The 15,201-nt window shown below is 48.9% G+C and overlaps 1 protein-coding gene across 8 annotated transcripts in view; it reads right to left on the bottom strand.

The window, feature by feature from the left end:
- GRAMD1B (GRAM domain containing 1B) overlaps positions 1-15,201 on the bottom strand; it is a 126,439-nt gene that overhangs the window by 40,135 nt on the left and 71,103 nt on the right. The window contains exon 1 of one of the 8 annotated variants that reach the window (XM_031599799.2): positions 12,920-13,091. The exons of 6 other annotated variants lie outside the window; for them this stretch is intronic. In XM_031599799.2, the coding sequence (XP_031455659.1) occupies positions 12,920-12,942 (23 nt within the window). In that variant the 5' untranslated portion in view covers positions 12,943-13,091. Of the gene's footprint in view, positions 1-12,483; positions 12,866-12,919; positions 13,092-15,201 lie in introns of those variants that run through there. One more of the 8 variants, XM_090123756.1, reaches the window with a different exon arrangement.

Genomic DNA, 15,201 nt, shown 5'->3' with positions numbered 1-15,201 from the left:
GCAGTTTTATCAACCACTGCTATCACATGTGGAACTGCCCAAGAACTCTGCAGTGATGTTTTCATAAACAACATTATCCTTGAGGATATGCACTTGTAGCTCTCTTTATATCAGTGTGGTATCTGAAAATGAAGAGGAAGGACAGCAAAAGGAAAACCAGCCCACGTCTCTCTATAGGCCCAACGCTGCTCTATGCACTGAAACCAAAAGAGAGGTTGTGAGAGCCCCATCCCTGGAGGTGCTCAAGGTCAAACTGGATGGGATTCTGGGCAGCCTGGTCTAGTATTAAATGGGGAAGTTGGTGGCCCTGCCTGTGGCAGAAGGGCTGGAGATTCAAGATCCTTGAGGTCCCTTCCAACCTGGGCCATCTGTGAATCACATCCCTCCCTGGCATGGCATCCTGAAGGACAAATAGCCATAAGAAAGTAAATACCCAACTCAACACACAGAGGCAACAGCTCCAGCCTGGAACCCACTGGTTTGGGATGATGCAGTGGAAAAGGCTGCTTGAGCCGCCCTCAATTTCTAATGATACCTTCCAAAAATTGTTATTTGCAAACTGTGTTATTTGCAAGAGTGCACCAAATCCTGATGTCTCAGAAGATATTTATATTCTACATGATGCAGCTATTACACTGCACCATCTCCTCCCATGCCAAATTCTGAACTTCTGATGGTTTGTGTGTTATCAAAGGCAGAACTGTAAGTTCACAAACACTTTGATGAAAACTTTTATTGACACACTCCCGTACATGCTGATCACCTGCAAAATAGACTGAAGCATTTCAATGAAGGGATAACCATTCAAAACACTTGAAATACTGAACTTTTTCAAACTGAAGGCAAGCATAAAAGCAACTCATTTCTTAAAAAGTTCATTCCTGTAAGCCTCACCTCCATTGCTCTATGCTTATGTTCCTTGCCAAATTTTGTTTGAGGTTAAGTCCATCTCATTTTTGCCTCTGAAGCCATCACATGCCCTGACCCATGCACTGATGATAAGCTGTTGCACGTTTTCCTCCAAAAGCACCCATGCTGCACTGACAGATAATGCATACAGCAGTCAGTGTGCTTGGAAATGAAAATTAACCAGCACATCAATAACACCAGCAGAAGTCTCGGAGCTCAAGCACTAAATGTAACACCTGCATTTCTCTGTTTCCTAGCTCTGTGCCGAGGGCTGGGCAGCTTGCAGACAGACAGAGCCCCTCACCTTGAGGAGCTGGCAGTGCCAGCCTTCAACCCTGCAGTGAAAGGTGTGGGGACAGCAGGCTGTGCTCGGTCCAAACCTCACTGTGCTCAAGGAGATAGGTTCAATTGCAAGGTCTGAGGGCATCCTGGGTGCAGGAAGCGTGCCAAGTTTAAGAGAGGATGAAGGGAAAAGCAAAACAACGGGTTAAGCACAGTAATAACTTCATACACACAGATAAATAGCAGTAGAAATAGGAGATCAGCCATTAATGGCAGGCTCCTGCAGGATCATTACAAAACTGCCTCTGTGATCTGTGTATTTCTTTTCTTACCCCTTCAGGATGGAGGTAAACATCACACATCACTGTATTTTCAGTTATATTTAGACCGACATCAGAAAAACAGCAGCAAAACATCACCTCAAACCCAAAGCACACCAATCCCATCCTTTGGACATCACTCAACGTGAGAAAGCCACATCCACTCTTGCTCCAAATAGCAGGGAAGCAACCCTTATGTACACTGCCCTTAGGCAAGCTGAACACAAAGGGAGAACTCCCTGCCATCTGGGTAAAGCTTCAATAGCTGCCATTGGAGAGAGCAGAATGCACATCAGCTGCTCCGTGCCAGCGGCTGGGCTACAACCAGCCTCCTGGTACAGCCATGCCCCACTGCTGCAGTCCTCCCTGCTCCCTGCCCCACACTACACTGCACAGGAACAGCCCAGACCCATGAGTACATTTATTTAAAGGGAAAATGGCACTACAAGGGTGTCATCTCTTTCTTTAGCACTGCCTGGTGCAACGCTCGCTTCTCCCTCGTGTCATACAGCTGCAGTTACAGCAGCTGCTCCGTTTTTTGGGGCTGCTCAAATCTCTTTATTCCAACCAAAATCAGCCTTTGAAAGCCTTCACCAATCACTGCTTTCAGACCCCCCTGAACCACCAGCGATCCTCTCTCCAGCCGCCCATTCAGACACAATGGATCCATCCCCACTCTCACTAATTGACTTTCTTAACCTTGCATGACCCTTTCCTTCCAGGATGGGCTCAGATTCCTGTAATCCTGCTGGCCTCACCCAGAAACCCACTGAGCACCTACTCAGTGCATCCCTTACTCCTGCACAGCATGGACGTGCTGCTCCCTAAGAGCCTTGCCCAGCTTTTCCCCCCATACCCCACACCCTTCCATCCCAGCTTCCACTTTCCTGGCAACCCCTTGTGCCCCATCCCAGCCCTGCACTGCATCAGGACATCTTCCCAAGGAACTGCCAGACCTCTGCACACACTCAAACACACAGAAACCTGCATCCACAGGGAGAATCCTGCTGCCTGCTGGGGAGGTGAGCAATGAAGAGCTAACTGCTTGCATCGCCCGTCAGCACATCGCCTTTCCCGAGGCACAGCACTGTGTCTTCCCTCCTCCTCTGCTCTCCGACTCTGAAACCATTTAAACTGCAGACAGCAGCAGTTCTGCTGAGGGAGAGATCATTAAAGCACGCGAGCTTCTCCCTGCTCCGATGCATTCTGTGCTCTCAAAAAGTAGTTGACATAAAGATTCCCTGCTCTGATAGCAGCCCGGCATAGCTGAAACAAAGCCTTCTTTGCAACGTGCCACCAAGCTCTGGCATCTCAACTGGCTGCTGCCCACTGAAAAGAAACGCACCCACTGTCTCTTTAAGAATGCTCATATCCCACATCAGCAGGGCTTCCTTAACCCTGCCTGCTCCTTGCTCCCTTCGCTGGCCGCAGCTGCAGATGTCACAGTTTCCTCCCTGCACATCCCTGGCATCCCACGCCACGCGGGAGCTGTGCTTTAGCAAATATCCCAGTGCTCTGAAATGCAGGGGGGACCCCTGTGACGACAAAGGAGCAGTCAGCACTGACCTAAGCATCCTACATACCTCCACATTCACCTCCCCTCACTCCCACGAGCCACTCCTGCCTGAACACACCATCACTCCCACAGACAGCTGGGGTTCACCTTGCAGACCCTGGGTGTTGGGCAGCCCTTACCCCACCAGGCACAGCCCAAGCTTTCTGCTTCCCTGAGACATCAGCAAGCAGCTGCAGGAGAAACGCTCGCCTTCAACACAGGGGTGTTTCCAAATATAAGCTCTAGGAATGGCCAGAAAGGTTATAAAACACACAACGTGACTCATATTGAAAGCATATAAAAACATACATATAAAAATCTATATATAAATGCATATGAAAGCCTGTCTCGTAAGAAAAATAAACAGGCTGTGATTGCTTCTCTTCTGGGCAAAGCATGAAGATAGCTATCCTCCCCCAGTCCTTTATTTTGCTCCTAGTCCATATAGGCATTATAGAGGCAACAGTAAAGCACGTGCATCAAGCCAAGGAACTGAGAAAGCAAAGACTCAGCACAGCTCCACATTCCTGTACAGGAATAAGCTCAAAGGAAAGCAACAAAAACATCACATTATTCATGAGGCTCATTTATGAAAAGACACTTGAAGGTTAAACAAAGCAAAGTAGTCAACAAATATTTAAGGAATGTAAATGCCATGGAGAAAGAGCAGCCATATTAAAAGATTTTACAACAATAAGCAATGAGATGAAACTAAATTGAGGGGAAAAAACAAGGCTGAAGGCAAATCACTGCAGTCAGGAGAATGAGAGAAGTGGTACAGCTGTGCTCATAATTAGCATTAGGTAACCATTAATAAGGGCAAAGCAGGGAACGGCGTGGCACTGTCAGGGGCACAGATCAATGACTCAATTCTGTAAGTCCTTTTCTCTCCCTCCCTTCTGCTTCTCATAACTCTCCTAACAGGCAGCAACCCAACCCAATAACTTTTTGGTTACTGCTGTTGACTAGCAATGTGAGTCTCCTTAAACTAGCTGGATCAGTGTTACAGATCTTTGAGCATCACGATTTAGAGAGCTACTCTGTGTTAGTGAGTCACCTGCAAAGCTTTCACCTGATGTATTTAAGATTGTGAACCTTGAAAGAACAAATATCCCTACAATCATACGGTATTTTTAATTGTGAAGAAGACACAGGTTGCTTTTGGGCAACGTGGGCTCAGCTTGCAACTCTGGCCATGTCAGCTATGAGAAACAGCAGTGATGTGGTAGGCTGGTTTGTCTCATCTGCAAACCAAGGTTATCATCATTTCATTTTCTCTACCCTTTGCCTGCATGGCCTGTAGTGGCTGAAAGTCCTCAGGACTCACAGTGGCTCTTGTACATGAAGCTCTCCTTGCATGGTGATGGTGAAGAGCTATTTGCAAAACCTTCTCACTAAAAAGAAAAAAAAAAACAACACAATTTCAGATCTATCTCCAAAACCACTTCTGCTATGACCCATCATCAGAAAGAATCTCACAAGAGTCAAAGGGGAAAAAACCTTGAAAAAACAATATTGCGTGTATCTGAACGGATGACGCAGTTTCATTGCCTTGAAACAGCCACTGAATGCTGGCCTGAGTCCCTGAGCTGCAGCTGAGACACACACAGACCATCCTCAAGGCCTACAGCTAAGCAGCAGCTCACCTCCCAAACCTCATTCCTAAAACGTGCATCAGATTGAAGGCCACCACATCGCCACACTGCTTCTTAATTACTGACAGATCTGAAAAAAATAAACTGCAGTACTGAGGGCTGCAAACCCACAACCCAATTTCCTCATAAACAAAGGATGCTTCTTTCAGAACTGCATAGCTGCTTTATTTCTATTCCTAACGGGTCAGAGAGACACCGAAATTACAGCTCTATCTTTCTAAAATGCCTGTCCCCAGAGCAAACCTTTTAATTCACAGCACTTCGTGCACCATCCCTCACTTGTGTAGAGCTTCCAAACGACTCCCCTGGAATCCAAGGATTCTCTTCTTGCCATCATTTAAACCCAGGCTTGTTTGCTTAGTATTTCATTTAACGAATACATCTAGTTAAAGAGAAAGCTGTTCTCTACACCAAAGATAAACAAGTTGTTTTCTTTCCTCCCCCTGCAGCTAATTTGGTGCCTTATATCATGTGAATATATAAATTTTATTTATTTTTTAACATAACCACATTTTTGCTACTCTGGACTACACACCTTTTCCCCTACATCATTTTCACTCAACTTGTGTTCTCCATTTTTCTCCTCCTAGCTCCAAAATTAGGTGTGGCGAAACCACATTCATCCAAACCTGAGATTCCAAGTGGTTCAAAATTACCCAAAATACCAAAACCCTGCCACCAAAAAACATCCTCCCATCTCTGCTCCCTTGCCACATGCACAGAGTGGCTGTGACTCCACCCAATGGGGATGGCAACGCTTTACATCCCATGTTTGCAAACAGAAAGCACAACATCCATTACCAGACCCCTTGGCTAACCACAGAGAGCGTTCTGTCCAAGAAAAATGGTTATGGAGAATAAACCAGTGCACAAAGTGAAACGTAACCACCAGCACGGACCTAAAGCTGGCCAAATGGAAGACTCCAGTAAAGGATGGGTGGACCACGCGATGGATAAGAAACTGGTTGAAAGGCCGCAGACAGAGGGTGGTCATCAATGGCTCCATGTCCAGGTGGAGGCCGGTAACGAGCGGCGTCCCCCAGGGGTCTGTCTTGGGACCGGTGCTCTGTAACATCTTTATCAATGACATCGATGACGGAATCGAGTGCACCCTCAGCAATTTGCTGATGACACCAAGCTGAGTGGTGTGGTTGACACGGTTGAAGGACGGGATGCCATTCAGAGGGACCTCGAGAGGCTGGAAAGGTGGGCCTGGGTGAACCTGATGAGGTTCAACACGGCAAAGTGCAGAGTTTTGCACTTGGGCCGGAGGAATCCCAGGCATCCCTACAGACTGGAAGGAGCGGGCCTTGAGAGCAGCCCTGCAGAGAAGGACCTGGGGGTCTTGATAGACGAAAAACTTAACATGAGCCAGCAGTGTGCCCTTGTGGCTCAGAAGGCAAATGGGATCCTGGGCTCCATCAGAAGAGGGGTGGCCAGCAGGGACAGAGAGGTGATTGTTCCCCTCTACTCTGCTCTTGTGAGGCCCCATCTGCAGTACTGCGTCCAGGTCTGGAGCCCCCAGTACAAGAAAGACAGGGAGCTGTTGGAGAGGGTCCAGAGGAGGGCCACGAAGATGATCAGGGGACTGGAGCACCTCCCCTATGAGGACAGGCTGAGGGAGCTGGGCTTGTTCAGTCTGGAGAAAAGAAGGCTGTGGGGTGAATCATTGCAGCCTTTCAGTACCTAAAGGGAACCTACAAACAGGAGGGGAATCAACTCTTTGAAAGGGTGAGTGACAGCAGGACAAGGGGAAATGGTTTTAAGCTGAGGGAAGGGAGATTTAGGTTGGATGTCAGGGGGAAATACTTTACAGAGAGAGTGGTGAGGTACTGGAACAGCTGCCCAGAGAGGCTGTGGATGCCCCGTCCCTGGAGGTGTTCAAGGCCAGATTGGATGGGGCCCTGGGCAGCCTGGTCTAGCATTAGGTGGGATGGTTGGTGGCCCTGCGTGTGGCAGGGGGTTGGAGATTCATGATCCTTGAGGTCCCTTCCAACCCTGGCAATTCTGTGATTCTGTGAGAAGCTTAGAGAACGTTCCACCACAGTGCATTGAGCATTTGGCTCTGAAAGAGTTGCAGAAGGAAAAGAAAAGCAACAATCTCATGCATAGCATTTGTTTTGGTCTGAAGTACCCTTTTCTGAACTTGCTTATTTTATGCTTGGATAGTATTACTGCTATTATATCTCAATTTATATAATTTACTTTTCCAGGCTCCAAATACTGAAAATTAACGGTTACTGCGCATAGTAAGCATCAATTATAAACATAGCAGCAGTCTGATATCGAGTTACACTTTACAACCAGGACTGAAATGAGCGACATGCAAAGGAAGAGTCAAGAACAAGCACAGAGCTGCTAAACACAGCACAGGAATGCACTGGTGAGCTCAGAGCTGGGACTGAGGAGTTCTGCTCCCAAGGGAACTTCCAGTTGGTAAATGTGATTAAGCAAAGGAGATCTTGACCAGGATGCTGACTCGTGTAATGTGCCACAAGACCTCTGATGGCAACGGTTGGCTCTTCCAAGCTTTGACCTTGCCCACTTATCAAACAGAACAGCCCTGACTGAGCAAAAATCTAAAATATGCGAGTGCTTCTGTTTACTTCAATAGAACCATTGATACACGTGGGGTGAATCACACACACGCTGCTGAATAATGTTCTCCATCCCCTTCCTGCACATGCAAATACCAAATGGCTTCAGCAGGAGGGAGCACGAGGGAGCTCTGTCTGCAGACAGAGAAAGCAGCACAGAGGCAAGATTGTGATCCACGTGGACAGACCTTGGCACTAAACTGGCATAAATGATCTTTTCTAATTCCCAGCTCCTGTAACCTGGGCCTTGCTTCTCGTTGAAAGGTGCCCAGCAGTTAAACAGCACACCAAGAGCCTCCACTCCACATTTATTCCTTGACCAGAGATAACCAGGTCCTGATAAATCTTATCCACAACCACTTCTTTGCTGCATTTACCTCTTTTCGTGCTTTTTCCTACCGTGTACCCGAGGAGAGGAACCTCAGGAGGAGCCACGTTGCAGCCTCACTGCTCTCAGCTCTGAGCAAGCAGTGGCTGCAGGACGGCTCCAAGCAGTTTGCCCTTCACTTGACATTTATGAGGCTGTTGAAGGACTACGCAGCCAGCAAGGTGATTTTTACCATCCGATAAGCAGAGAAGGCAATTTTAGAAGGACACGAATGATTGGGATTCAATCAGTCAAGATAATCTGCAGTCCAAGGAGAAATTTGGGGGACGGATGCTGGGGGTTGGCAGCACAGCTCTGCACTGCCACAGTGTGTGTCATGCTGTGCTCATTGAGCTCTCCATCAGCACATGTGTATCACAGAACAAAACGTTGGCTGTTCATCTCCTTTGGAGTCAAAATCTGATGCTGAAAGCAAACCCCGTTACAAACAAAATAACACCAAAAGGGAGTTCTGCAAGTCTGCCATCACACAGAACCAGAGCAAACCAAATCTCAGACCAAGGGGCTCACAATGACTCAGTTTTTTCTTCACACGGTCCACCTCCACTGTATTTTTTTGTTTGTTTTAATCCAAAAAAAAGTCCTTTCGATTGTACTTCATACCATATCAGCACTGAAGGTATTAATACAGTGTGCAGCCCAGGACAAAAACTGGAAATGAGCCGATCTCGGTTCTATTTCTGGCTGTTACTGCTGCTGAGCACAGCCTGGCCATGCGAATCGCATGCGAGGTTTTCCCTTCCCATCAGCACACTTGGTCTGGGCTCCCAGCTGCTTGCTATCGCTCCCCACTCCCTAAAAGCCCAGAGAAATTAGCACAAAACCTGCTGTAATCACTTGATCGTTCCGTGAAACCACTTACAAAACTAATCTAGCAGCATCACTGGAAGTTCTTTGAGCCGTTCGACACAACACCGTAACGTTTATTCCTGCTAAGAGAGAAAGCAGAGGGCCCATACCTGTCATTTGTATGCAGAACGTCATGCAGACTGACCTACCAACGTGGTCCCCTCTTCCCACCACATCACAGCGAACGGGAACATTCTGAGTCCCCACATCCACGTGCAGAAGGTGTGAAGAGGGGAAGCATCTCATTTCCAAATGGTAGAGCACCATTCAGAACTTACACTTATGTGGGTCATCTTTGAGGGGAGGACTGTCAGCATCTATTCCTTTTGAACAAAAAGCACAGGGGAAAAGAAAAAAAAGACGTAGAGGCAAAAAGACCCGGTTAACACTGGGCACACTGACACAAATAACAGTTTAACTCCTAACAGGAAGGTCAAACACAATACGCACAACAGCACAATTATGTAATTTCAGCTGAACTCTTTTGCTACCCTCCTCCAACAAATCCGAGCGAGGACCAATTTTAAAATCCGTCTTTCATTTGCAATGCAACACAACTGAGTTCATTTCCACCGCCCAGAGCAGCTCTTTCACTCTCTGCAGTGTGGAGGTGAAGCTAAAAATGATTTACGCCGCATCACTGTTTCACTGCGTAATTAAGGAAGCGTGAATCCTGGACACCACACACCCACGTGTGTCACTTCACTGCATTACAGCAAGTCCACATCCTCTATCTCACATTCACACAATCACAGGATTCTGTGATTTCTGCTTTCCCTATTATTTCAGGCTTGGGAGAAGTTGCGAGGCTGGACCGTAAGGATAAAGCTACACAGGAATAGTGTGATGCTGGTGGAACCCCTCACTCCTAAATACCTGCAGCCCTGAGACCCTGTTAGGACCCTCTGCAAGGGCAGGTGCCTCTGACCAGCTCTGCATACAAAGGAATCCTGCAGTCGCTGCCTAACTGAAACCACCCCACGTTAATCTTCCCTGCTCCCTGACATCAAACAAGGGCTAATTTTAGCTCTGCTGTTCTGTAACCCTACCTAGTTCCCATCCCACCCCCACAACTATATAATAGATCCTTCCTTCACATAAGTAGGGTGTTGGAACATTCACAGTTTTTTTCTCACCCACAGGCACTTGGAGAAAAATGAATTGCAGGCTTATTTTTAGGCAGAGCCTTTGGCCTTTATTTTCTCTGTAGGTTCCATACAGCGGGTCCTGAGGCTGAGAAATACCCCAAACAACAAATGAGCCATGCAAGAGGAACAAGAAAAGGAGGCAGAGCTTTGCTCAGCATCCTATTTATGGGACGTGGAGCTCAGCTACCAGCTTGCTTTGGTCCCTGCAAGACTTCTTCAGTCATCTGCTTTGGCCCCAGAAGCCTGAGGAGGGGAGCACAGCAGCAGCAAGCAGCAATGCTTAGGAAGGGAGAGGAGAGAAAGCACAAGTCCTCTCACAGCATCAGAGCAGCACACTGTGACACAAAGTCAACTTATCAAACCAGGACACAGGGCCTCAATGAGACAAATGCACCTTGTGGGGTGGTAATGCAGGATCATTTTGGATAAGGGGATGCTGGACTGCAACAGTAAGGCATGGTGCTGGTACTCTGTGGCCTTGCACCACGACAGTGTGCTGTCACACCGCGATGTCACGAAGCTGTGATGGTTACACAGCAGGACTGTGCTGTGCTGCAGTGTGCTGTGACAGCCCAGTGACTCGACAGCACGCAGCTTTGACACGACACCAGATGGTGATGAGATCATTTTGGGCAAAATTAGGGCTGCAAAAAAAAAAAAAAAAAAAAAATGCATGACATCGTCTCAGGGCTCAGCACGTGGTCCTGTGCCAAATCCACGCTCCTCCTGCCACTCAGAGGTGGCCCAAAGCAGCCCCGAGAAAACGCCCTGCAGCATCCTGAGCAGAGCAGGAGCACCAAAACCAAGGGCTGGGCTGAAGGCAGGCGGGTGCACATCCTCGTGGTCAGAGAGGGCAGCTCCTGCTGACAGCACTCTGTCCCCGTGCTGCTGCCCTTCCTGGTACAAAAAGAAATCATGTGTCCTTTCAGAACTGTTCCATGCGGAAATCTGCATTAACCCCGGCAGCGCCGCCTCAAGTTGGAATCATTGCTTCTAAAGCAAGGACCAAACTGTGTTTGAGGCGCTTTTTTTTACTCGAGACAAATACTAACCCTGCAAAGCAAGCTTGTTATGAATGTTTGAGGCCATCCGACCCATGTGGAGGTACCCAAGCCACATCTGATGAGCAGCAGAGAACTCTGCAGTCTCTGTTTAGCTCTGTGCTCCTGGAACCACAGTGAGCAGCCCAGCAGAGACACGCACATCTATATAGGTGAACCAGGACTTAAACAGCATCCTTAACACACCCTGGATACCGGTGAACGATAAAATAAATAAAACTGTGTGCAAACACAAACGTCCTTGAGAAGGAACATAACAACTGCTGCAGAGATTCAAAAACGTTGCAGGCTTTTCTTAAACACGGTGAGCCATCAGAACAGCTCACCTGTTTCTCTTGGGATTCTGAGGAAGATGAAGGGGGTGCTGGGGTTTGGGCAGCACTCTCTAAACATTCCCAGGGAACAGCACAGGCTGTTTGCACAGCTCCCTGCTGTCCTCACAGCCCAAGGGCAGCACTGTGCACCCAGCAGCTCGCCAGAAGTGCTGGGCACACACAGCTCAGAGAGAAGAGCATCACCTGCTGAAACACCACGACCATTTCAGTGGTGCTGGAATGCCCCCCAATCCAGCTCCTGCTCCTGCCCAGCACCGCCTGCTCACCTCTGAAGCCTGACAAAAATGAACAGATTGGCTTCCACAATAATCGCGATAAGCGCTGCGATAGAACTGAGCGTGCAAAAGTGCTCCAGTTACACAACTAACAGGAACGGCCAGTGCTGCTCACGGATGGGCTGAGCAGAATGCAGCAGGGTGCCATGTTATTGCAGATCCACACCATCATGGCATTTCTAACACATGCTCAGCTTTACCCAGTAGTACGCTCAGCTATTATGCAACTCATCAGCCCAACTGCACACCACGTAAAGCAGCAAAAGGGGACAAAAAAGCTACATACAGCTATGCTTTTTGTATACCCTGCCTTACGTGTGGTCGTGTGCACGCAGGGAAACTCTAAAGGCTCTAACTGCAATTAAATAAAAGGCAAAATTACAGAAATCAGAAGAGATGCCCTATTGAGTCATCCCCAGCTCCAGCCCGTCCCCTGGGGCCCAGCACAGGATGCTTCCTACTGCTGTGCCCTACTGCTTTTCTTCCACAGCAAAAATAATAAAAATAGCCACAATAAATAAAATAACAAACGAAAAATAACTTTCCTGCTTTCTCACACTTTATGGGCAAGGATCTGAGAGTACTAAATTCAAACTGATGTGAAACTGCAGAGTTCAGCAAGAGGCCGTTATCCCTATGATTACTCCCCTTACCATTAGAGAGGAAGAGGATTAAGAAACAGGCCTTCATTGCTCCTGTCATCCCCTCGGTGATTTCAATCCAAATTACAAAGTCACATTCCATCATTCCACGATGGAACCGTTCCCATCTGATAAAGTTGTAATTAAATTGATTTCATCTTCGTAATTCAAAGGCTATTTACTGCAGCTGGGTACTTTTGACATGCTCAAGATCTTATACAGATCTCTGCTAGCCGAGTTTTATTAGACACACCGTATGCATAACTGAAACTGTATATACCCCTTACATATATAAAACACCGACCTTAAAAACGCGAGCAATAAAAATATTTACGTGCAAACGTTCCAGATACACACCCAGCTTCGCTGAGCAGTTTCCACACCCATCCCTTCTGCTCCCCCCGGTGCAGCCCGGTTTGCTTCCCCGAACCCCCCGGAGCATCACGGCGTTCCGGAGCGCCGCGGTACCTGCAGGGCGCTGCCAACTCCCAGCCGTCCTTACGGAAAGATGTCGACAAGGTGCACGTATCCCCGAAAGCAGCTATTTAAAAAGGACAAGCCTAGCAGAAGCCATTCCACGCACGTAGGACGCAAGCCATATTCTCCACCTTTCTTCGGGAAAAAGCTTTCTTTTCTCTATCTCAATACGTGCGCTCCAGGCGCTCAGGTGCGCGGATGCGACGTGCGCGCATCCAGGGATGCAAATTCATGCACAGCCCCGAAGAAAGCGCTCAGAGGAGGAGAAGCGGCGGCGCGGAGGCAGCGGATGCTCGGAGCACCGCGGCGCTGAGACGGAGATGCCCGAGCAGGAGGAAAAGCACCGCGGGTTCGGCGGATCCCCGCAGGGCTGCTGCGGCGGAGCGGCGTTCGGGAGCGCTCCCCCCGCCCCCGTCGCTCCGCTTACCAGGCGAGCTTGAAGCCTTTCATCAGTACAGTCACGAGAAGCCGCTGCCCGCGTCCTTGCGTGCCCACCGCCAGCTCCGCAGCTCGCAGGACATATTGGAGCGGAGCCGGCCGCCGCGTTCCATCCACCGAACCCCCCAGCGGCGCGGCCCCGCCGCCTCCCGCCCCCGGCGCCCGCCCCGAGCGCGGCCGAGAGGCGCAGGGCCGCCCGCAGCCGCACCGCCGGCTCCCGAACCGCCCCGCCGCCTGCTGAGCATGTGCGGCACCGCACGGCCCGCCCCCGGCACCGGCCTGGGCTCCGCTTCTGTGCTCTGCTCCGCGCTGGGGGGCGGCGGTGCCGGCCGGGGCGAGCGGGCGCTGCAGGGCGGCGAGTGACGCAGAAAGGGGAGAGACGCCCGTTGCTCCCTCCTTTGCATCTCCTTCGTAGCCCGAAGGATGTATTTGTGATTTTTTTCTTACTCCTTCAGTGAGAAACCTCACAGTCCAGCGGTGACACCGCTATTATGGCCTGCAACATGAAATCCCCATCTGGAACAGCCTGAGCTCCGTTCCGCTCCCTGCGTAGCAGCAGCATCACTTCTGGGTTAAAAAGCTTCCTGTGAAATTGGGCCTGAGTAGCCAGGAATCATTGATACATGATGCACACCAAGCTTCACACAGCACCAAACGTTCCTCATCACCTCCACATCATCCCGCTCAAGAGCAGCAGCAGACTTTTTTTTTCCTGAATTGATGGCCCTGAAGCACAAGCAAATTTCTAGTCCTGATTTCAGCCAGAAATAGCTTTGGGCACTCGAAACCCACAGCTGAAAGGAAACTGGATTCTCAGCAGGGGGCAGAAGTTTCAGAAAGCACACGAGTGATGCTGAGATGCCTTTCTCAGAAGTTGAATTGTAAAAGGGAAAAAGCAATTCGGTGCTAACCCCAGCCAGCTGGCTTCCCCCAGGTTTGTGACAGGTTACACTTTCTGTTTCAGCATTTAATACCTAGCTGCCTGCAGAAGGAAGCAATGAATGGGGAACTGCATCCTGCACACAGCTGCCCTCTGGGCCCATCTGTGAAGGGCTGAGAAGTGAGTGCCCCAGGAGAGCCACTCCAGGCAGAGAAGTTTTATCTCAAACTGCATTCTCCAGCAGTTAAGTTTGTTTGGAACACGAGCTTTGCAGCACGCCTTTTTATTTCCAGACAAAACCCACTGACAACTTACACATGCATTTCCAAATGTCAAAAACAACATCAAATCTCAGCCCTCATTCAGTCCATCCTATATGAGCTGCCTGGCCTGGTCTCAGCTCAGCTCCAGAGCTGCTTCTCGCCATGAAATGCTGCACATCTCTGGCCTGCAGGTTGCAAGGAGGGAAGCAAATCACAATGCTGTAAAATGGGTCAGGAGACCTGCAAGCTTGGCAAATCTGGGACAGACTAATGCTGCAGTCACATGTTTAGAAATCAAAGCTCAGGCAAGAAAGGTATTAAGAGATAAGCAGTCATTTACTTTAAAAAAATATAGAGGAGAGTAATGTGACAGAAAATTATCAAAGGAAACAGATCACTTAGAAGTGGGAAGTATCTGTATGTGCAGACTGGCAGGCTGTCATCTCCATCACAGCTGCAATCTGCTCTCTGCAATGCTCACAGCAGCAGCCTGAGAGAGAGGACTGCAGGTCACCATCCAAAGCAAACCCCATGCAGGTGACCCTGCATTGCTGGGGACAGTCTCAGTTCTGCCTTCCCTTGAGCTGCTCCCTCTGTGGCAGTTTGAACCGCATGGGCAAACCCTTTCTTTTCTCCTCCTTCATCTGCAAGCAATACTCAAGAGGAACAAGGAATATTAACGTTTAAATAGGGTAACAAAAGAGCAAGTGTAGGTATCAAGAGAGGTAGGCTAAGTGCAGCCACCCTGCCCACCTCTGCAGTGCTAAGAATACTTACAAGTCACAAGCAAGCTGAATTCCAGATAAATTATCTACCTACTCCATCCTGAGCATCCATCCCACAAAGCAGAGAATGGAAAAGCTGAAAAGCGTTGTGAGAACCAGGACCTTAAAGGATCAAAAGCAGTTCTGGCTCTGCCATAAAGCTCTGGTTGGAAACTGGACAAGCTGTGCACGTCTTCTCATTGATCTGAGACTGCACTGCAAGGAGATGCTCATCATGTTGTGATAGAGAAGCTACAAGGGCAGGCTGTGCGTTGTGTCAACGTGAACACAGATCATCATTGATGATCACATTTTGCATGCAAAAATGCCCTCCCAAAATCTCCTTCTTTTGGGCAAAATTTTT

Source organism: Phasianus colchicus, chromosome 23 (genome assembly GCF_987193195.1).
Source record: "Phasianus colchicus chromosome 23, bPhaCol1.hap1.1, whole genome shotgun sequence".
Lineage (NCBI taxonomy): Eukaryota > Metazoa > Chordata > Aves > Galliformes > Phasianidae > Phasianus > Phasianus colchicus.
Note: the sequence above shows the minus strand (reverse complement) of the source record. Positions and strands in the feature narration are given on the sequence as shown.